Source organism: Leopardus geoffroyi, chromosome A1 (assembly GCF_018350155.1).
Source record: "Leopardus geoffroyi isolate Oge1 chromosome A1, O.geoffroyi_Oge1_pat1.0, whole genome shotgun sequence".
In the NCBI taxonomy this organism is placed as follows: Eukaryota; Metazoa; Chordata; class Mammalia; order Carnivora; family Felidae; genus Leopardus; species Leopardus geoffroyi.
In genome coordinates this window covers 28,404,282-28,428,796 of record NC_059326.1, presented here as the reverse complement: position 1 = coordinate 28,428,796, position 24,515 = coordinate 28,404,282, and the positions used below count along the sequence as shown (strand labels likewise).

The window sequence follows — 24,515 nt, the reverse complement described above, 5'->3', positions numbered from 1 at the left end:
ACACAGAAGCTATTCTCACTTCATTTTGTTCTACTAAACTGGTAATGTTTAATGTAGAGACTACAATTTTTTAACTTCTGTAAACTTTTTAATGTACACATTAATAGTGAATAAAAGGGATACAATATAACTCTCTTGAAATGTGATTCACAGTACAAGACTGTAGGGTACAGAAAACTGATATAGCATCATTTTATTCTTTTTAATTATTAGATGGAAGTCACCTAAATTAATAGATAAGTGCTAGTCCTCAAGGTGAAAGTCTAAAAAAGCAATCTGGTTGGAACTTCTGAGAGTCAAAGTCAGTGGATAGAACTGACTATGATCTGATAATGCCCCTTTAAGGCATTGTTTCCTTTGACTTAACTTTTTTGTGGGAATATGTGTATGTTGTTGGGAGCAGGCACACGTTTGTATGTAGGAGATATGGTCCTGAGTGTATCAGTACAGTCAGAGCATTTGTTTGGTTCTGTGCTGTAAAGGTCAGAAGAAGTAATCATACTAACAAACATGAGTGTGAAGTTATTCAATGACAATACAAATTTGGTAGGTTTTCAAGAACATTTGTGATGTGAATTTCTTGGAAGAATAAAATTTAAGGTATTTGCTGATGATTGAATCCCAATTTAATACAGAACTACTTGTCTTTGATGTGTTGTTGTGTTTTTTTCTAGAGTCTTACGAGAGACACTGCCACTGAAATAGCCATCAATGTGAAGGCACTGTATAATGAAACAGAATCTTTACTGGTTGGCAGGGTTCCTTTGGTAAGGAGGAAACGACTGATAACACAAGAATGATGATCAATGTATGGGCCTCCCTTTCAGTCAGGAGCATGCATTCATCAGATTCTAAGGCAGGATCAGCCTTCTGGCCTCCATCCTTTCAGCTTTCTCTGTACCTAGCTTTTGCCTTCAGGAAAGGACATGGCTAAACCAGGGAGTAATGATTCAGGCTAACAGGAGGAGAAGTTTCCCCTCACATATGCCATCATGTTTTTTGCAGTTCTACTGTCCCCAGTCAGCTTTGATAGATTTGAAACATGATATTTTGAAATGTGATTGGTATGATTTTTCGATTTGCTTAAAGGGCAACTCTTTCTAGACTGGATGTTTCAAGAACTAAATTCAAGAACTAGCCATATCCCTAGATTAACTCAGAGTGGTCCTGGAAATCAAGTTTAGGGCAGGTGTGAGTCTAACCACAGTCCATGGACCTCAAGCATAAGTGCTACAGTGGAAGTTCCACGGACATCCTGTTTGGTTTGCCCAGAGTCTGACTGGTCAGCCTTTCTTCTCTCCCCTTTTTCAAATGTTCTAGAATATTGGGTCTTCTCGTCACCTAGTGTTCACTTGTGGGTTTTCACACGTGCTGTCCTAACTGTGTAGAAAGCCTAAATGTGTTAGCTGTTTTTAACTTCCTTGTAACAATTCTGATTAACTGATCAGTGGTGATCTTAAAACATTTCTCTTGACTAATATTATCTCTTGCTTTGGAAAATATACACCTAAATAAAAGTGGTAGTAAAAGTCATAGTATCTGGCCTGGTGGGAAAATGGGAGGTGTGTCACAGGCTAGCTAGCCAACTAAGTGACTGTGGTTGGAATTTCTGTTTGTTTGGGGTCCAGAAGAGCGTCCTTGGAGCATCTTCTACTCTGAGAAGAGTGAATATATAAAGGTTGAATGGTGTCCATTGCTCTTACCCACCTCCAGAGGAAGCTGAAATATAAGTTCCTTGGGTCACAGGTGGCTGCTAATGCTTTGGCTGTGAAGAAAAACTTTTAGGAGGAAACACTGGTTATCTTTTATGATAAAACCAATGGAACATTTTGCCAATTCTTGGAACTTCTGTCATTAACCGGAGTCTTTTTGCTGCTTTTCTAAAATGTGTCCAATGAAATCCAATGAGCTGTGACTTTGGTCCCAAATTTAGGTGAAGGACATGTATTTTTTGCCTTATTTGAAACATGATTAAGATAACTTATGATTGACGAGAACTAGAAGCATAAGTTATTCTGTATTTTAGCTCTCTACTCTGAAAGTACCCTCTGAGTGTTAGTTGGTTAATATTTATTAATTACATTATGTTAATATAGAAGGACCACCCACGCAGACTTTTAATCATTTCAGTCTGCTTCTGTCATTGTCAAATGTGGGTGTTTGGTTTAAAATGTATACCAGTGAGTTTTTCCATAACCTTTGATAACATTGATGTGATGAAAATACAGTCACTCATATTCAAGATCAACTAAGGTTTACACTTCATTTTGCTTCTTGAATAAATGTATAATACCATTTTATCAATTTTATAAGGCATATATTCTTAGACTCAAAGGAAAATGGTGAATTTTACATGACAAGCTGGAGAATCTCCGAATTTTTATTAACTACTAGAAATGGTAGATACCTTGAATAACGGCGGGGGGGGGGGGGGGGAGAATGACCATAAAAAATAACAGTAACATTTTCTCTGAACTTTAAGTGTAAAATTCTGCAAGCCTATATGTAGATACTCTACAATTTTAAAGTGGTTTATGGAAGTATTGATTAGCTGGAATAGACCTTAGAAATCATCTTTATACTATTTTAGGAAGAAACTAAGACTCTTAAAATCAGCCAGCCTTCCTTTGGTTGCATAGTTAGTAACAAGTAACTAGAATTTAGTCACCTCCCTTCCCGACCTACACATAACAGTGTTTATTTCACCTTTACCATTGAATTTCAACATGCTTTTTAATAACTGTTTCAAATAAGTGGGAAATAGGTGACTGGTTAAATTCTCTATAAAGTTTCCAAAACCCCTTCCAGATTTCAAACCATTTAGCTTTTGCTCTTATTTTGACAACAGCTTTTTGTCATAAATTTTTCTGAGATTCATGGGTTCCCCTCCCCCTTAAACTTATTCTTCTATTTCTCCAGGAGATTTCTGTACCAGCCAGTTCTTATTATGTGACATGTTTTTGACCAAGTTTTAAAATGGCATTATTTGGTTACGTAGTGACCTATGGAAATCAGAAGCATTTCTGCCGCAACTAAATAGAATAGTGAGATTACTTACTAGAATGCAGCAGAATGGATGGATGGATGCATGGTTTGGAAGGGAGGAAGAGGAAGGAATTTACATAGGAAACAAACAAACAAAAAAAAACCAACACCACCACCCAAAGTGATACTTTTTTTTTCTGTGACATTATTAAAGTCACACTGACTACTTATATTGTCTTTGGGAAGTACGGATAAATCAATTCAGATTGTTTTTAAATGAGCTCAATATAAAATAATGTGTTCTCTTTTCTATATTCCTTTATATTACCAACAACAATAACCTAGCCTAGTAAGAGTTGAGGATGTCTGCTAGAAAAATAAAATATGTTTATTCTGTTTGAGATTGGTCACTGAGACTTGTTTTGTTTTGTTTTGTTTTGTTTTTTAACCTGCTGGTAAATAGCACTTAGAATCCCCACATGAAGAGCGGGTATCTAATGCCTTACATTCTGTGGAGGTGGAGTTGCAGAAGTTAACAGAGATTCCTTGGCTTTATTATATCTTACATCCAAACGAAGATGAGGTATGTAAAATCTGGCCTGTTTCTTTGTAAGTGTAGACTTTCTGACAATAGAATTTGAAATCATCTTTTGAAAAAGGGACATTCCAGGGAAAACGAATTCTGGACGCTACTTTCAAATGTGCTGTTCTTGAACAAGCAACAAAAGGCTTTTCTATGAACAGAGGTATCTTCAGGGTATCAGTACATCTTCGGTAGTACATAACATTGTACACTTTTATTTTAAGAAGTGTTTTGCATTTATTCCTGCATTGTCATTTCAGCAGTGTTTTGCATTTATTCCTGCATTGTCTGTAATATCAGAGTGGGTTTTTCTTCTCTTAATGTCCTGAGAAAATTCTCTTCTTGCTCGACCCGAACAGGAACCCCCCATGGATTGCACCAAGAGAAACAGCAGAAGCACAGTATTTCGTATAGTGCCAAAATTTAAAAAGGAAAAGGTTCAGAAACAGAAGACAGGTTCACAGCCTGGTAGGTGATCCACACTGGAAGGGAAAGTATTACATTATGGAAAAAATAACTTATTAAAGCCGTGTCACCAAGGTGATGAGAATGTTCTGGAACTATTAGTGGTGACCATTGCACATTACAAATGTACTAAATGCTGCTGAATTGTATACCATAAACCGGCTAAAATGGAGAGTTTTGTGTTCATTTTACCATAATAAAGTAAATCATATCATACCCAAGCAAAGTCCAAAAACCAGTAAGAGCCTGTAGTTTTGATGCACACAAGAAAATGAGGTTTGCTTATACTCTCTTCAGTGGACATCAGTGCATCTGTTTAGATGGTCCTTTGTCTTGCTTAACAATTCAAGGCATCAGTGGATAACTTGTTTCTCGTCAGAGTTCAAAATCGAGATTTTCATAAATAAAACATAGAAACTTGCTAAATATATCTTTTAACTTGCTAAATATGTCTTCTACCTAAAGTTACCCGTTCTTTTTCTCCTGTTTCAAAGACTTACTACACCATTTCATTCCCTCAGTAATGACAATCTACTGTGACATTTGCATTCTCAAGCGAAGATTAAACTCTGTCTTTGATGTTGTCTGTCTGGTTCCCTTTCCACCTTCCCCTAGAAATTAACGTCAATGCTGCACTGGTGCTAAAACACCTTCAAGTTCTGTGTATGGGACAGTAGGTGCCTTTCATAATCAAGTCATTTTATAATTCTTCCGAGTTAGCTAACTCCTTTTAAAAAGTGATACATGACCTTATTTTTGACAATCGTAGAGCAGCTATTGAAGGGCATTTTAAAACCAAATAGGGCAAATAAATAATCTTTAATTCAGCTAAGCAACGTTGAATAAAATGTATACAACCACGATTATCTACATTGGAAAATAACAATCCAACGAATCTTAGAAGCATTGACGGCATTTAGAGGACATTAAAATGATCTAACAACACGTTTGGTGCTGTAATTATCAATAATTATAATTATAAATAGTAATAGAATCAATAAAGGTGATACTTGAAGACAGCAAGACCCAAAACAGAAGTTTGTGTAAAATTCAGTACCCTGTTTCAGATTTCATATTTTGATTAGCGTTTGTAGCTAATTAAATTAAATTAGTGCCATATATGGTCTTAAAGAAATCATCAGAGCTTATTTTGATCTTGTACTATTTATCCTAATCATGAGAAATACATTTTTTATTCCTATTGTATAGTTTGGGTGCCCAGCAGTGAATGCTTTTGCCTAGTCAGACCTTTGTGTTGATTGATGGTCTGTAACCTGCATGGGGAACAACGAAATTGCAGTTTTGTTGAAACAACACCTTTAACCTTTCCCTTTGCTAGCACTGCCCGCTCTACTCTGTTTTGCATCTTCTTTGGCCAACCTTTGCTTTGTAATGCATTGAGCATGTAGAAATTAAGGGGGTTTTGCTCTTAACTTTGGTAGTTCAAAAATGGGGCACAGAGGAAGTTGCTGCTTGGCTGGATCTGCTCAGTTTGGGAGAGTACAAAGAAATCTTCATCCGTCATGACATCAGAGGGGCTGAACTTTTGCATCTGGAAAGGCGAGATCTTAAGGTATTTCCTTTGTGCTACTCTTCTGCTTTTGAAAATTTCCTGGCAAAACAGAATCCTTTATCCTGCACCTCTTTTGTTATGTGCTTCTAGCTTGGCTTATGTTATGCAAATGTGCAGTAATCTAATATGCATTGTCCTGTGGTTGGAGTTCCTCTGCTTTTTAAACAAGAATGTCAGCAATATTTTCCTATCAAAAATCATTCTCTGATTATTGTAGCTAAAGCTTAGCATGAAGTTAGTAATTTTTCTCTGCATCCATTCATATGGCTGTTCCTGTGCTAATATTTCCAAATGGCTCATGTTTCCATCAGCTCACTTTATTGAGTCGGCATGAAAGGTGGTAATTGTTGCTGAAGACGACTTAAAAATCTAACCAAAGGTTAACAACTAAAAATCAATTCAAAATACCAGTAACAAAGTCTTCCTAATATATGGAACTAAATAAGGGACTCACAGCAGTGGCTACTTAGAGTCCTATGATTTTGTTGTGTTTCTGATTGCCCTTTCAGAAGTCACGTGAACAACTAGACCAATAAATTCAAATGCCCTTCCCATGATTTACTGTTAAAATTGTATTATGCTCAAAAATAAATGTATTATTTTCTTTAGTAAATGAAGTAAAAATTATGCTTTACTCTTGCTGGAATGCAGCTTAGAGCTCCTTTGTCATTTATGACCAGAAAGAATATCATTAATTAGTGGTAAGCAGTGGTTCTCTTGGATTTTTCGGGTGGAGACTGCCAGTGGCCAAAGTAGAGTATTCTCTCTTAAGGTTGGGAGTAGAATTTTGTCATCTTATATTTTCTTACCAAACGCTGCCATTTTAAAATTCTAAGATTGAGTAATAAGAAAATGACAAAGCCTTTGATATATTTTGGAGTGATCCTTTTCCAGTAGGCCAGGTTCTGATTCTCATGGAATTATGGTACAGTAAATTCCTAACAAATTTGTGAACTGTTGTGCCTTTATCTATAAATATGTTAGCAGAGATCTTTGAACAATGTATGGGTAATCTGTAGGATTTTATAAAGCGGAGTCATACAGTTTTAGCACGTTAAAAGTGGACACCATTTATATGTAAATGTTTTTAACCAGAATAATAATAAAGAAGTAGATTAATTAATTATCACAGTTGAGAGTCCCAAATCTGGAAAAAAGCAAAATATACAGTGCTAAAGTTCATAGAGTAAAGGTTGGCTTCAAAACGTGGAATGAGTGCACAAAAAAATAAATGTAAGGCATCATTGTATCTAAGGATAGCTTCTCATATCCTTGGCAGGCAGCAATATTTACTGACTAGCTACTGATTGATATACTATGCCAGTCTCTCTTTACATTTCATTTGCCATGAGTAAGCGTATATTAAAGGAAAAGACTGTATGTGTATGTATATATAAAAATATCTCTGTATGTTATATATATGTATATGCACCTATAAGCATACAAATAGACACACACATACACAGTGAGCAAAGCAAATATTTGCAGAATATAGAAACAAAGCTCATACGTATGCAAAGCCAAAGTTAGAGTGATAGGACTTGGCTAGAAAAAAGTAAGAGTAAAAAGGAAATGGTTAAGAATTATTTTAGTAAATTTTCTCTTTAGCTTTTCATGGGACTTTTTGTTCTACTTTGTTTTTATTATTTTTTAAATTTTTTTAATGTTTATTCATTTTTTTTTTTTCAACGTTTATTTATTTTTGGGACAGAGAGAGACAGAGCATGAACGGGGGAGGGGCAGAGAGAGAGGGAGACACAGAATCGGAAACAGGCTCCAGGCTCTGAGCCATCAGCCCAGAGCCCGACGCGGGGCTCGGACTCACGGACCGCGAGATCGTGACCTGGCTGAAGTCGGACGCTTAACCGACTGCGCCACCCAGGCGCCCCTAATGTTTATTCATTTTTGAGAGACAGAGCATGAGTGGGGAGGGGCAGAAAGCGAGGGAGACACAGAATCTGAAACAGGCTCCAGGCTCTGAGCTGTCAGCACAGAGCCCAAAGCAGGGCTCGAAGTCACACGGTCAGGAGGTCATGACCTGAGCTGAAGTCAGACACTTAACTGACTTGGCTACCCAAGCACCCCTACTTCGTTTTTATTTTTAATACAAACTACATTCTTTCCCTTATAACTTGTCCTTTGGAAATCTGTATTGACACTGTCCTTTTTAACTCTTTTGGTTCTAAAACACGGTCTGAGGGAATGAGAAAAGGAAAATAATTTTACGGAAAGAACCAGCTGTCGGACAAAACCTTCATGAAGGTAGAAGATGAGCTCCCCTTGCTCTCTGGGTGTAGCTGTAAGAGGGAGCAGACTTTTTGGCATAAAGTCTACCAATGTTGGTAAAGGATTACCTACTCCCTGGGTAGTCTTACCCATTTCCATTGCTTCAGGTATGGTCCATGAATATGGCAGTGGCTCACAGGGTTGTATTTCCAGCCCTGACCTCATTTGAGAGCTCTAGGATTATATCACCACCTCTACTTGAAACTTGCCTATCACACAGGGGTGTCAGTCTTCACGTGTCAAAAACCAAACCTCTATTCTGCTGTCCCACTCCAGCCCTGCCCCTCCTCACTACCCCTCCTCACCTGGCTAACTCCTGCTCAGATCTTGGCTCGAGTGTTACTTTCTTATTAGCAAGACGACTAGAGATAGCAATGTGACCCTGTAATGGTGGGAAAGGAAAAATATTTCTAAGGTGCTTTAGCAGACAAATAAACTGATTACGTTATTTCACCTCCAGGAAGACAGTAGGCAAAAGTGAGGGACACCAAAGAAAATGGTAAAGATGCAGTGGTTTTGTTTGTGTGTTTGGTTTTTGTTTTTTTCCATTTGGAAAGTTGCATATGTGTGGCTACAAAGGTAACTGTCTACAAAGTATGTTTTTGCCAAATCAGGCCTATTCATCCAAAGAAAGAAAAGGCCACTAATAAAGAATATGAAAAAATAAGAAAGGTGTAACAGATGTCATGGCATAACTTTATCACAGCCTAACTCCTAGAAGACATGAGAGTATTGAACTCAAAATAAAGAAAATACAGCTAGGAGTTAGTGTAACTCTATGGAAAACATTCATCTCATTACACTAAATTGGTAATTCTGAGTAGAGTCTGCCTCTCCCAGAGAAGTTTTTATTCTCAAGAATACAATGTGCATATGGCCTGAAATAAAATATTTAATATTAAGTGTAGTTATTAATCAGATAATTATATTAACAAAGCAGAAAGAATATTTAAATATCCCACTCAAATAAAAGAATCGAAATGCAACTGTAAATGCATTTATATCTCAAAGTTAGGTAGCAGGAGCAGCTATTTTTCTTTAGGTTTTGGTCTTGCTTTTGAATTTGCTATTTTAGCACACACTTCCTTAAGACTGGTTATGAATGACCCAGTGTTGGGGCACCTGGGTGGCTCAGTCGGCTAGGTGTCCGACTTCGGCTCAGGTCATGATCTCATAGTTCGTGAGTCTGAGCCCTCCACTGGGCTCTGTGCTGACAATGCAGAGCCTGGAGCCTGCTTCAGATTCTGGGTCTCCCTCTCTCTCTCTCTGCCCCTCCCCACCCCTGCTCACACTCTGACTTTCTCTCTCTCTCAAAAATAGACACTAAAAAAAATAAAAATAAAATAGAATGACCTGGTGTCATATGAGAAAATATTTTTCAGGGTCAGTTACATATTGTAGAAGCATGACCTAGAAATGATCTCAGGCTGGAAAAGAGTACTTGCTGTAGAAAAAGTATTTTCTAGAAAGATTCAAAATTGTCAGGAAAAAAAAAAAGTGTCAGTAGCATTACTGCTATAGAATTCAAAGAGCCCATAGAGTATGTGGAAGAGAGAGCACATGTGTGCACGCACTTCAAATACTCTCATCTATTTCATTTAAAGCTTAAAAATAAATAATGCTCTTAGCCTACAAAATAGAATGGATATTTGGAATCTTTATCTTCTCAGACACATGATTTTGTGGTACCTCATAATCCTGTTTTCGATGCTACTTTGGAAGCCATCTTTTTGCTAATTTTCAAATATACCAAACCCTCTGTTTTATACAGAATTTGTTTGACTTCACCTGTTAGCAAATTGATCATACCCATTACACTTAAATTAACTATGGCGGTGGGTGATAGCGGCTGATTGGCTCAGTCGGTTTAGCATCCAACTCTTGATTTCGGCTCAGGTCATCATGATCTCAAGTTTCATGAGTTCGAGCCCCACATCGGGCTCTGTGCTGACAGTGAGGGACCTGCTTGGGATTCTCTCTCCCTCTCTCTGTGCCCCTCCCCTGCTTGCTCTCTGTCTCTCTCTCTCTGTCTCTCTCAAGATAAATAAACATTTTTTTAATAAAAAAAAAAATAAAAGCTAATTAAACAAAAAAGAAATTACAGGGTTTGGAGGCCTTCACCCTTTCTTTTAGTTTTTCAGGTAGTGAGCATCATGGCTGTCTTGTGTGCATCTCCTTCCTTCCTGCAACAAGTATTTCTTTGCCAGGTGCCTGCTGTGTGCTGCACACTCTGGAACCATCCTCCACTTCTGAAAGCTAAATATTGAATTCTTGGCTCTTTATAGAAAGAGAGTTCTGTAAGAAACAAGGAGAGTTCTGAGGCAAAGGAGCCACGAGTGTTTTGAGGAAAAGCATCAACCCACAGAGAGCTATGTTTATGTAATTTTTTTATACTTCTGCATTACAAAGTAGAAAGGATATGTAAATAGACCACTCAAATCAAAGACTCTAAATGTAACTGTAAATGCATTTAAATTCCACATGTAGGTGGTGGCCACTAATATCTTTCTTTAGGATTAGGCTTTACTTTTAAGTTTACTACTTTAGGAAGGATGTGCATGGTTGCCTTAGGACTAATTGTGGATGCCCTGATGTCACATGCCACTTTTCTCAGAGATCCCAAAAGGACCTGTGTTTTAAAAAGAAGAAGAATAGGAGAAACCAATTTTGACTCTTGAAGAACTGTATTGTGTATAATTTATGACAGTGTTAACGTTTAAGAGTTTGTGTAGGATGCGATTTTTTTTTTACTGGTTGGCAATTTTTGCTTTATAAATTGACTTTTATAGTTTTTGCTTCCTAAATCATTGATTATAAACTAAACTAAATGAACTGGATGCTAATTATACTATTTGCTGGTGAAATATTTAAACCTCGGTCTTCTCTGGTCAATAAACTTCTTTCTTTTCCTTCTCTTTCTTTTTTCTTTTTCTCTTTCCACCTTTTTTCCTCTTTCTTTCTTTCTTTCTTTCTTTCTTTCTTTCTTTCTTTCAGGACCTGGGGATAACGAAAGTGGGCCATATGAAGCGAATTCTCCAGGGAATTAAAGAGCTTGGAAGGAGCACTCCCCAGTCTGAGGTGTAATCACATTGGTGCTATTCCTTGGAAGGGAAGTAATTGCTATTTAATACAAAGCTCTTGGAAGCAGTTGTCTGTTTCTGTAGTCTTCTGCCTAGAAAAGTAAGCACCACTGAGCACCTCTGTGGCTTGATATTTTGCTGTGGGTGAAAATTTTGATTTGAGGTATTAGAAAATATTTTCGTGCCAAAAAAATACATTCCACAAAGCCATTTCCTTATTGTGCAAACTTGACATGTTAAAATATGCTCATATAAGTAAGAAGGTAGGAGGAATCTGAGACAATTGCATTGTCTAAAAGATGGAAATGTTTACTTTCCTTAAACCTGGTCAGATGGAATGTTCTTACTCTGTGACTGCATAACAATATGTGGCTAAAACTCTTAGGTTTCACTATTGGAGGCATTGGCTTCTTCCTTAAAATAGTTGGTTAGGAGATTAAGATGTAAATTAAGCTGTGTTTTGAATGTTAGATGGGTATCACCTCACTTTGCTAGCATTCAGTGGTCATAGAATATGGTTAAAACCCCTCAAATATTATGAATGAATGCAAATCTTAATGCACGACATTCCTGCCTGAATTGTCTTTCTTTTTCTTGCATGTCACATGTAATATCTTAAAACTTGGCTTCCATGTCAGTTTTAATGTAATTTAATTTATTACTGCCTAAGTACCTTTTTGTTGGTTAAAGGCACTTTTCTGTTCTTTGATGTGGGATTTTGGATAAATATTCTGTATCTGAGAATTTGTGAACACGTGTCTGTGCCATAATCAACAAATGATACACATTTTATGCAAGCCAATTTTATGTCACTCTATTATCAACACTAGGTATGCACAGTAGGAAAATTTTCTGGATATTTTCATAAAAGTATGTGTTCTATTGCCGAACAAAACTTGTTATAGCTTCCCAAACCAAAATTCCCACATTTTGTTCTTATCTTTGGTTTTAATTTAGTGTTTATTCAATACTCTGTTTGTATTTATAATATAGTGGGCTGTTGACATCCAGTTTTCTGAAGGTCTCAGCTGGGATTTGTATACTGATCATATGCCGATTGGTCACCCAGACTTATCCACTAGCTAGAGTGACTACTGACACAACTTCCCAACAAGAGATTTACATTTTTTCTTAAGGGCTTTTATCTCATCTCATTCTTATACCATTATTACTATTATCTCACCTAATTCTTATATCAGGCAGGTATTATTTTCTTGTTTCTAAACCACTCTACTTCAGTGTAGCTCAGTAGGAGTCAACATTACAATTATCAAATCTTTGAAAGCCAAAGGCATACATGTTAAAAAGTCACCAAAATATCCTCAGACCATCTTTCTTTAGGCGTTATGTACCAAAAATTAATTGTAATATTTCAAAATCTCCTATATAAGAGAAGTAAACAATTTTCATGAAGTAGCCTTCTAAGCAGGTGCTCTGTAGATACAAATACACACACATACACATATACACATATATGTGTCTATACACATATACCATGTTTGTATATTCATGCTTAACACACATAATCTTGAAATGTACTCTCACTGATATTTTCTAGACAATTATTTGCCAAATGCTTAATGAGAAATATTAACGGGAAAGCACTTAAAATGAACTATTGTCAGACATAATTTAATTGTATCAAAGAAGTTTAAACATTTGACACTTTATTCTTATTTATACATTGCATATTTACTAGTAAAATCACAAAATTAAGACATCTTAAAAATAAATGAGCCTGATGGGTTCCTGACCAAATATGTCTGACTATATATTCCACCTGTCTAAGTTGTGAATAAATAGAAAATTTTCAAAGGAAATTATATCAAGTAGCATGAAAGAGTAAAAAGCCACTCACTTAGTAAGTGTATTGTTACCCTCAGCTATGAAATCAAAGGGCTTCTCTTCCAGTCCCTTGATAATCCGCACCCCCTGTCCCCTGCAAGTTGTCCCGCTCTCTTCCAGGCACTTCCCTGTGAAATTAAAATAGAGATGGCAGAGTCTCGGAATTCTGCTGAGGTCACAGATACCTGTCCAGCTCTACCAAAAAGAGAAATGTAGGTGCAGAGAGGCATGGGACTCACAAATGAATTTTGGGTTGATTTTCACTCACCCGAAATACGCCTTTGCCAATAGAAGAGACTTAAGGTATTACATGTTCAGAATTTGAGAGTAAGATGTAAATGATTAATTTTTTTTTTTGGCTGATGTTGATCTTTTTACTCTTAGGTAATAACTCTTTATGTTGTAAAACCTCAGTTAATAGACTCTTAACTAGAGTTTTCCTGCAGATGGCTTTTGGATGAGGAAAATCCTTTAAAATGACAATTTCAGTATCTTTTTCTTTTTTTTTTTTTTTTTGTCGTTAAATTAGAGCAATCTTTCCTGTATGCTTTGTCTATGCATGGCTGTGTAGGACCCACATGACTTTGCCCACACCTGTTTGCCAAGATGGTATCCTCAGAGCCTCCTTAGGCCCCTGTCAGCCTCACAGAGGAGCCAGCTTCTTACAGTAGATGGAGCTACAAATAGAAAGTAGAAAGAGCTTCTCTCTGGGAGGTGATCCCAGCTCAGGGGAGTGCAGTTGTGGCCTCTGTACCCTGATCCATTCAGAAGCTGAGGTGAGAAGCTTAAGCCTACTCTTGACTGTCAGCTGTAACTGTACTGTTCCTCCCCGCTATGCTCTCCCACACCTGGATAATTTGGGAGAGGTGAAGGGGAATCACAGCCAGCATCCATTTCCTTCAAGTCTTATTTCCGTGAGGAAGAACTTGCCTTTTTTTTTTTTTAAGATCTTTATTTTTAAGTAATCTCCCTACGCAACATGGGCCTTGACTCACAACCCCGAGACCGAGACACATGCTACAGTGACTGAGCCAGCCAGGCATTCCAAAACTTGCTTTTCAAGAAGGAAAGGGACAGGGTCAGGCCTAAGTAAAATTTCAAAGGACTCAATTCTTCCCTTCAGTGTTATTCCACCTCCCTTTCTGAGTTTCCTTGCCAGCTTTTGGCCTCCCATTTCCCACATGCCCAATGCAGTGATGGTTGCTCAGATTCTCACTACTCTTTGTTACCCTTTCTTCATCAACTTCCATACTACAGAATGACTGCTTTCACCTCTCCCCGCTTGAGTGCCTGTTGCGGATCCTCTGAACAAAGTGCTAGGAAGAAAACGGTTTAAAGAAAACGAATTTTACAGTTCACATTTTAAAAAAGGAAACTTGCTAATCTAAATGAACGGACGGGTTAGATGATTTCGGGACCGTGATATAGATTGCTCTGGCTGAGAAGAGATGACCTGTGAATGTTGAGACCCTTGCTGCCCAGTATTATAGGCACTAGCCACATGTGGCTGTTTAAATTTACATTAATTTAATTAGAAAGTTAATTTCTCCATTGCACCAGCCACATTTCAAGTGCGCAGTAACTACAATAGACAGTGCAGGTGTTAAACATTTCCATCATTGCAAAAATCGTACTGGCCAACACTGGTCTAGATCATTGCTACTCAAACGTGGTCCCTGGGCCAGCAGCATCCATGCCACCTGGGAGCTTATAGAAATGCAGAATTTCAGGTCCCCTCCAGACCTACTGAATTTCAATCTTCTTTGTAAACAAGATTTGGTGGTGGTTAGCACTGGCCTAGCCACATTTTATCGCTCCCAGATATTAGGGATCCGAATGCTTCAAAAAGCCCTCGAATAGCTCACTCCCCAACCCACTACTTCCTAGAAATCCCAGAAAGGAGCTTTAGCTCATTCATCACCTTTGCTAAGTTTTCTTCTGAATGCTTATTCCTAATTCTGGTTCTAGATAAACCCTGCCTACCCAGGAGTTGTATTTGGGTAGCTAAGATAGAAAGGGGATGGGCTGGTGGGCGTAACTGGCCTCTCTCCAGCTCCCTACCTCATGTTGAAGTCACTAACAATCTATGTTTGCTCAGTTTCTTGCTAATGTCACATTCTCATTTGTTCACAACTTAAGTCACAGGGAACATTTCAGAAGAATATGTAAGGAGATAAGTAAAGACCAGGTCAGTCTCCTACAGCTCGTACATTTCACTTTCTCTTATCAGCAGATTATCCTGTTGATGTAGTTCATGCTTGAGGATACAAACAGCACACACACATTAAATGAACCAGTAAGCATGGAAAAAAAAAAAAAAAAAGAGCCAAAATGATTCCAAGTAAAGTGAATGTGTCATTAAATCTCTTGGGAAGGTGTGTTTTGCTGGACTTTTTTTTTTTTTTAATGCTAATTTATCTTGATTTTCAGACAGTTAATAATTCCTTAAAATAGTACCTGAGATATATTTTGATCTTCAAAATACAAATTATTTTATTCTGTAATAAGATCTTTCCCAATGATATATTGTCAGTAATCCTTCACTTAATAATTTTTACATATTGATATCATTTACCAAAACATTACTGGCTACAGATTCTTTAGCTAATTTTAATGAATAAAGAGGGCACCACTTGAGTCTTGATAGAAGTTATTTTTAACAGGCATCAAGAAAGAAAATATTCATGCAAAGCTATGACTTAGAAATTACAGCAGAAACTTATATATACATCATTTCTAAAGTACATTATCTGTTATTTCTGACTGAACTGACAACACAATGGACTCTCATGTTCTACACATGTGAATCCTACAAGGATATAGTTTTTCACTAAAGTTCCTTAAATGTTAACATCTCTCAACCTTGACATTTAGGATCTCTCCTGCCCTCTTCCTGCCAAACGAACTCATCCTGCATTTTTCAGATGCAAGTTGGGTAAAACCATGGGTTCAGAGTTTGGTAATAATACAAGTGGCAGTTTTAAAACACCAAGCTTTTAAAGTCAGTTGGAAAGAGTGAAACGTGAAGATTCCTCAAATACTAACTATTGGTCAATGGAATAACCTCTCTGGGCAGTTCCCACAGCACTCGGTAGCCTCACCTCTCCCCCTCTGGCTTCCCCTTGCCGAGGGCCATGGGGCCTGGGACCAGTCTCTGCTATGGCATCTCCCAGGTGACTTTTGTGTAGCAATCTCCGTGTCGGATGGGTAACACAATGCCTTTGCAATCGGATGCCTTCTTAAAGAAACACGCAAAACTTTAAAAAGGCAAAGATTATTGGTTTTTATAATACCCAAAGGATTCTTTACCTTTATTATTGTTCCTTTTTGTTATTGTCTTCAGATTTTGTTTTGAGATATTTCTGTTAGAAGAAAAAACTGTAAATGTTTATCATTACAGAGAACAGAGAGATAAAAGACAGCTGGACTGTACCTATTTGTATACTTCTTTCTGTTATTTTCGGGAAAATAACTTTAACAGTAACTGAGACTTCGTTAAACTCAGTAACAATGTTTAAGATAAAGACCCATATTACTACTGTAGATGGACAGATTGATTCCCCTTATGTAACTAAAATCTTCTATTTACATATATTTATATCTTCTCTCTTAATTTCTTATGCACATCCAAGTTTAAGTTGGAAAAATAGAAACCAAGCCACTACTTAAAAGCTATAAAAACTCCACCTAAAATATTTCATTTTAGCTACAAGTTATTCATTGTATAGGAATTTATAAATAGCCTGGGTATTTCATAGGAACTGCATTTCAAGAGTAAATTAACCGTACCTAAAAGAACATAGGGATACTTTTAAAATGCATTAAGATAAGTTTCATATTCCATTGATGATGCTATTGAAGTAGGATAATGCAGTTAGATAAACAAGCTAAAAAGAAAAAAAATATATTTTGTGGTCCTTACTGTTTGCACTATTGTTTACCACAGGTTAGCCATATCTATTTGTATATTCTAAGTATTAAGCTGATATGTAGCTAAAGATTTCTTACAGTTCTGGTAACTGGTAACTAGTGCTGTGAAAGGTTTTGGTATTGTAACATTCCCAGTTTTGTGAGTTATATATTGTATATTGAAGATGATTAATAAATTGGAGTAATATATTTATCTAGAGCTGGGAAGATATGATAATTATTTTCAAATCTTCACGTAAGTTGTATCAAATTTGTTTCTTCCTCTTAAGTGAGATAAAAGTCTCACTTTTGTGTTAAAATGTCTATTTATACAACAGGTTTCTCCTTTTACTGGTTTTATTAATTTTCATATTAAAATTTTTCTTATCTTTTGATACCAAAATAATTATCATGCTGGTTATTCAAACTGCCAAGATGTATTTTAGTTTGCAGGAATTTTGGCAGACAAAATATTTAATAACAAACCAGCTTTGTATATTTTGTGGCTTTGGAGGTGAGAATTCTACCTTTGAATCTCTGTGTGAGGCAGTGCTCATATCAACAAACTGAATAATAAGACAGTATTACTTGTGATCATCAGTAGAAGGTTTTCTCAAGTTGTATAAATTAGTGCATTTATTTATTATGTTGTGAAATTTAATCTTTATACAAAATGCATATTCTAGCTCTTTTCTTTGTTACTGCTGTGGCTTAGGGTATAATAGCTCTGTTAACGATTTACTTACGTACTTGAAGTACTCATTTCTGTCAAACAGATGCCCAGTTTTTTTTCCTTCTTAAAAAAATGGTATTTTTTTGTTTTTACCATCGTAGGTAACTGAATAGTAATAGGGACTTTGTTAAAAAATAATTTGCATATTTAAAATACATATGGAAAAAAGGCATAAAGCCAAAATAAAATCGCCAATATTAAGAATTTAATGTAACCAAGGGATTCACTGTGCTAGATTTTGCCAATATATATTTTATCTTCAAGTCAGAACTTCTGTGATAAACTTTCCATTTTTCTTTTAAAAGAGAGAGAGCTCTGTGATTGTATGCCAATATAACACTAAACTGAACATTGAAATTCTCAAACCCCAAAAATACCGTGTACTTCAAGGGGCCAGCTTTAGATTCCAGGGTGAATATTTTTGAACACGTGTTTGCATTTGACTCTTGTCTACTTTACAAATAGTAACCATGATGGTTAATGCTTTATTTGTTTCTGTCAATTAAGTTAGTGAGGCTTGAATTGAGTTTTGAGTTATTTTTGTTTTAAAAAAGTATTCTCTGTTCAACTCTTTAAAAAGCTAGAAATTGAAAACATAAGGGCATAACCTACCAACCAGAATAAACTCACATGTTCTGACTTAAGGTGAGGCAATGTTGCATACCAAAGAAAACAATTTAACTAGCCCTAAATTCAACCATTTTATTGTTTTACAGTGTGAGCAATAGGTGAATTGTGAACTATTTAAGAACAATAGTAGGAGATTAAGAATTTACTATAATTTTAAAGATATGGAGTTTTATATTAATTTTACTGTTGTATAAGCAATGATTAAAGGCAGAAAAAAACATATGGGAAACATTATATGGAAATATGGAAACATTATAAAGAAAATGGAGCTTGAGCTGGATATTTGCCAAAGATTTGGAAATGAATAGTTTGAACATAGATATCTTTCACCTTGTATGGTAGAAACACAGAACATGTGTTCCATGTCTAGTAGGCACAATACCACAAAACCCAAAATAGTTACACAATGATGTCTGAGACTGTATCTGTATGTTACCAAAATAGCCAATGAATTCAGGGAGCTCATCCCACTGTTGCAATTTAGAAGTCATTTAGGCAGGTAGTTTGGATGACCTCATCATTTGTGTTTATTACAAAGCAAATGTCTGTGCTTTGTCAACTTTGCGATTGACAGAAGGAGAATGAGTCAGAAGGACTTAGCTAGTTCCTGTAGAATATTTGTAAATGTGGATCAGACCATACCACACAAGTTGAAGAGATTTTCATGAACTTGCTAAGCCTTGAGATTTGTTAGCAGTGATAGATTTTCCTTTTACTTGAAACAACAAAAGATTATTAGAATTTACAATATTATAAATAGCTGAATTATATGATTCTGAAGATGGATATATGGTTTAGATTTAGGTGGTTCTGTAACTGACTCTGGCACTGGCTCGCTATGCCTTTTCGACAAACTATGTATGTTTTGGTGTTGCAGTTTTCCCAATGAGACATAGCACTCAAAATGATCAATTGTAAGTACTTGGTAATTCTTCTTTTACCGAAGAAATGATGTAAGCGTGAGTCATACTTAAATTTACCAGTTGTTTTTTCTTTAAGTGTATTTGTTTTGAGAGCACAGAGACAGTGAGTGGGAGAGGGGCAGACATCTGAAACAGGCTCCACTCTGACAGCAGAGAGCCTGATGAGGGGCTTCAACTCCAAGCTGTGAGATCAGGACCCGAGCCAGTCAGATGCTCAACCGACTGAGCCCTTCAGGCGCCCCTTAAATTTACCAGTTCTTTCCCACTGTCATTTGATATACAAAGAAAGACTTCCAAAACTATAGCATGAAGATTACAAGTCCAGATTAATATCCTTGATGTTGCGTTTGAAATGAAAGTGAAGTTACATTAATCCTCTCTGTAGCAGAGTAGGGGATGGGTATTTTCACCTGTTTACTACAGGTTCATATTATTCATTTAAAGGCAGGCTAAACTCTCATTTCTAAAATCTTCAGAAATTCAGATCCATTTTTTTTCTACATTCACCGCAAACAACCATTGTATAGTAGCAGATTGGTTGATTTTTTTTTTTTTAATTAAGACCTTCATGTCTTTTCTTAGATTAACACCCAAAAGAGAAAAATGTCACTTTAAATCAGTGGTTACAAAAATGAAACACGGGACTTACTTGTTTCATGCTGTGACATCGCTTGCTCTCTGTACTAAATGAATTCTGAATGGTTTTCTTGCTGTTTGATCTGAAGCATGGATCGTTAGCTACATTTCCTGGCTGTGGAATGGTACTCCCTCATGAAAAGTACCTGCAAAACTTCCTGTAAAGAAACTAAACTGGAGATTATTTTAATTATTGCCATAATGGAAATCTGAGTACAATTTAGGGGAAAAAATTCGAATAACCATGTTAAAATCATTAAATATCGATGAAGGTAAGTGAATATTGCCTTCTATTTTTACCTAACATTTGAATTCAGTCACTAACTGATAACTTAAAAATTTTGTCCTGAATATAGCATAATATGATAACTTGAAAGTCCTGTTACATCCCCTTCCCCTAAAAATGTTGAAATTATAAGAGGCTGTAAACTGGATGATATAGAGAAAAGACCAAAGCAGAACTCGTTTGCATGGGATTTGGATCTGTCTTAATGACACAGCCTAGTTTTCATGAAGACGGGTCTCTAAACAATTCCAGAATGATTTGGTAGAGTGACGGAAAGAAATTATTTTTCTGGGTATTTGTGTCTCACAATGACCTGATATACAGACAGCCCTAGTATAATTAACATTAATTATAACTTCTGTTAGAACCTACCCTGTTTACAAATCTGTTGTGCAGCGATTTTTTAATATACATAATGATGAATGAATTGCGAACTTGGACAGTTCTTTTGTTTCCTCTCCTTCTTTGACTTGAAAAGCTTTCAAAAAGCTTTTGAGATGGCATAATTTTCATAGCAACATGATGTGACTGCCTGCTTCTGCCAAGAAACTCCTGAACTAAAATATGGAACAAAACAAGTGCTTAACCCCAATCTTGTTTTTGGATTGTGTTTGCAAAAGCATTTCATATATCAAAGTTTTCTCAGTATTTATGCAGTTGCATATTTCATTTTTTGTCCGTCTCAAAAGTTGCATTGGCGTTTTATGTTCCATTTCTAATTATATGCAGTAAAGTGATAGTTCCATTGCCGTAGTTCAGCCCTCTGCCGATACAGACCTTCGTGATTTTTCTCTCCTGTGCTTTTGCCGTGGTTTTTCAGCAACCGGTTTTCCTACATACATCGTTTCCTACCTCTAGTTCATCTTCCACATGGTTGAACGGAGTGGGAGTGGTCTTTCTGAAATGCATTTTCTTTGTCATTCCTTTGCTACAATTTCTTAGGTAGGTTCTTTTTTTTTTTTTTTTTTTTTTTTTTTTGGAGCATAGCAACCTAACCCCTTACTGTGATAGATAAGGGTCTCTATGGCTTTGCCTCTTCCCATCCTCAGCCGCCATTTCCTCTAGAGGCCTTTTGTAATTCATTGCCTTAGCATAATCACTTGCTAGAGATCAACTCATTCAAAACTCGTAACTTTCTGTGGAGCTCTACCTGACTTCCCAAAGTTAAGTATTTCATTCATGTTGCATAGCATCTGGAAACTTTCTCTGTTAAAATAACATCACATTTCAGTAATTTCATGTGTGTGTGTGTGTGTGTGTGTGTGTGTGTGCCTGCCTTTCCTCCCCCTACCAAATTTCTCCATCTTTGTAGTCTCAGTGTGAAGCTACCATATAATAAGACTTCAATAAATGTTTTTGAAAGAATGAAGGTCGTATGGAACCCAAACTTCTCTATAATTTTATACTTTCACAAATGCAAGCTTAGACTTCCCTGAGCCACATGAGGGATGTGTGTATTCATGAGCAGGTGAGCATGTGTGCACTCTGGGCACACGTGCCAACAGGAGATAAACATCAAGGAAGAGAGATTGTTTCGAAAAGGATAATCATTTGTTAGTTTTTCATCAGAAGTGTTTACCAAATCTGACCAAACCTGAATTCTTGTTTCTAAAACCGAGGCTTACAAAATTTTCAAATCGCTGTCAAATTCTTGTTTGTAGTTCATGCATATGCCCTAAAGGCCACCTTGCTGTTTCGCAGACACATTTAGTGTCTACAGTCTATATAAACACATGCATTGATCACCTAGACAAAATAAGGAAGGATATTTGGGAAAGAATCAGAACTAATAATGAAGGTGAACGTTTCTCAAAAGTAATAGCCAACCAGAGATCTAGGCTGAATTGTTGTGATTTCAAGTCATTTATAGCTAAGGATTATTTCATTTTTTATGATGCAAATGTAAGATGGCTTGTTTGTGCCTGTTGTCCCCCCCTTCTAGAACATAAAGACTAAAATCTATTACCTAAGCGTTTGTTTTGTTCTTTTCTGATTCTATAAAACACTGCAGCCACATCCCCAAATTGTGATAGAGGTCAACACAAAAATGCTTTACAGTTAATAATTCCTAAAGTTAAATAGTAATCAAAAATGCATGTAATTAAATTAAATGCCCTCTTCCTTTGCTCATGTAAGAGACATTTTTCCACCTGCTCTGTACGGGGCACTTGATTAGATGCTGGTTATACAATAAAATAGTCTGTCTTCAGAATTATTTTCTACAGTCTGAGAAATTGGGGGGACACTGTTTAAACCAAATGTTCCTCAGGTTATTTTAGAATAATCTCATTCCACCCCAAAAAATAAACTTTGCGTCATGAAGAATTAATGCCATTTTTATGTCCAGTTTTTGTACTTTCAGGTCAGCCATAAATAATTTTTCACCATCACTCGTCAAGTATATCTTTCATCAATCCCGTAGATCAATCTCTGTAGGTGCTATGTGTGGTCCAAGTGGCTAATAGATTTCTAGAACATGAATTCAATTTCAAGTCCATTTTAGAAAGGCGTATATCCCTATTAATGCCATACACCAAAATATATGAGGTATGGCTGTAAACCCACAGCAGAAGGAAAAAATTATAAAGTAATGCTTTCTAGTATAGTTCAAAGACTCCGTTTGAAGTTAATGGGTTGATATTTCCACCTCAATTATTTTTAACTTTTAATGGGGAGTAGAGAGTAATAATATTTAACAGGTAGCATACTTATCTGAGCATATAGTAAATATACTACAAGTATTTGTATGCCACAATGCACTGATATTGATGAAAGAAAGCAAAAATATTTGACTTATAAAAAATTAACTTCTCTGCATATTTATTGATGGTTAGGCAATAGGGTTCCTTTATGAGAAGGAAAAAAAAATATTGTCAGTAAGTATGGAAAAAACCTTAAGTGTGTGTATTTTTACCTTTTGATAGGCATATTTTGAAGTCATTCTTTCCCATCAATATAAATAAAGTATCAACCATTTCTTCATTCTCTAGGAAAAGAAATTTTTAGTTTGATACAATTTTACTCTTTGTTCGATACTGTAAAAGGTCCACAAAAGGAGGAGACTTGGCTGGACACTTAATTTACCTTCCCATAAAGATAATCATAATTATTTGCCTCCTGTTTATTATCATGTTGAAAATCTGACAGTGTAGCTCCTTTTGTCCCTCACATTGCAAAAGATAGTTTTACTCTAGCCTTTGCCATATTATTTATAGTTAAGAATTTACTACATTTTGGTAGTCTGTTTTGAAACTTTTACTTGTATCTGAAAGATGCAGATCATGTCTATTTATTATTACACAACGGGCTCTGTTTGCTGCAGAAAAGAGTGAAACTTTTAACTGCTTAGCACATTTGCCAGTGAAATATACCTGACAGAGCAGAGGTTATAACTTTGGCTCTAATTACTTTTAATAATGGTAAGGAAATGTGTTTTGTTTGTTTACATGCTGTTTACAATGGCATAATTTTTTAAATATATACAATTGAGATATTTATTGCATACTATTTTAAAGATGTTTTATGTGTTTTCACCTTTGGAATATATTGTTACAGTTACTTATACAGATAATTTGGGTGGCTTTGTTAATGTAGCTAGTAATTTTTATGACTACTAAGTGACCAGTTTTCCGTGCCTTTTATTGTGGGATGCATGATTATGTATTTATTGTACGGAAGTCACTGATGTGTGTATTTTTGTACTTTGCTGGGAGTAATGGTTGATCTCGATGTACATGATGATGAGAGATGCCTTTCCCAAAGGGCACTGCCTTGAGATCGTCCTTCTCAAAATAAAAAGAATGCATTTGGAGAATGTGTGAAGCCTACTTTCTTTCTGGGAGAAAGTCTTATTTTTTTAATTAAACTTTTTATTGTGAGATCATTGTAGATTCACATACAGTTGCACAAAATAGTACAGAGAGAGATCATGTGTACCTTTCACCCATTTCCCCCCTATGATAACATCCGGCACAACTATAGTACAATATCACAACCAGGCTGTTGACACTGACAGAGTCCAGATGCTGGACAGTTCTTTCACCCCAAGGCCATACAAGGATCCCCTAAGCTGCCCTTTATAGCCACACCTACTTCCCTCCTGCCTCCATCCTCTCTATCTCCACTTCTATAATTTTGTCATTTCATTTTATATTAATGGAATCATACAGTATACAACTTATTCCCACCCACCCCCACCCCCCAGCCCAATTCCGTGGAGATTTCATCCAAACCGTTGCATGTAACAATAGTTCAGTTCTTTTATTTTTTAGTAAGATCCATCTGGTGGGGGAATTCTTTTTTTGTTTTTTTAACGTTACTTATTTTTGAGACAGAGGAAGAGCACAAGCAGGGGAAGGGCAGAGAGAGAGAGAGGGAGAGAGGGAGACCCAGAATCCGAAGCAGGCTCCAGGCTCTGAGCTGTCAGCACAGAGCCCAACGTGGGGCTTGAACCCACGAATCATGAGATCACAACCTGGGCTAAAGTTGGACACTTAACCAGCTGAGCCACCCACATGCCCCAGGAGGGGGAATTCTTAATGGTAAAATATAGTTTAGTTTATCCTTATAGCAATGAGTCCT

The 24,515-nt window shown here is 36.4% G+C and overlaps 1 protein-coding gene across 9 annotated transcripts in view; it reads left to right on the top strand.

Moving 5' to 3' along the window:
* The window catches only part of DGKH (diacylglycerol kinase eta), a 186,259-nt gene extending 162,514 nt beyond the window's left edge, over positions 1–23,745 (top strand). For 7 of the 9 annotated variants that reach the window (XM_045477762.1, XM_045477772.1, XM_045477795.1 and 4 more), the window contains 5 exons: positions 675–767; positions 3,449–3,568; positions 3,928–4,036; positions 5,476–5,606; positions 10,887–23,745. In XM_045477762.1, the coding sequence (XP_045333718.1) occupies positions 675–767; positions 3,449–3,568; positions 3,928–4,036; positions 5,476–5,606; positions 10,887–10,976 (543 nt within the window). In that variant the 3' untranslated portion in view covers positions 10,977–23,745. The remainder of the gene's footprint in view (positions 1–674; positions 768–3,448; positions 3,569–3,927; positions 4,037–5,475; positions 5,607–10,886) is intronic. The other 2 variants (XM_045477782.1, XM_045477789.1) reach the window with 2 other exon arrangements.
* Positions 23,746–24,515: the final 770 nt, after the last annotated feature.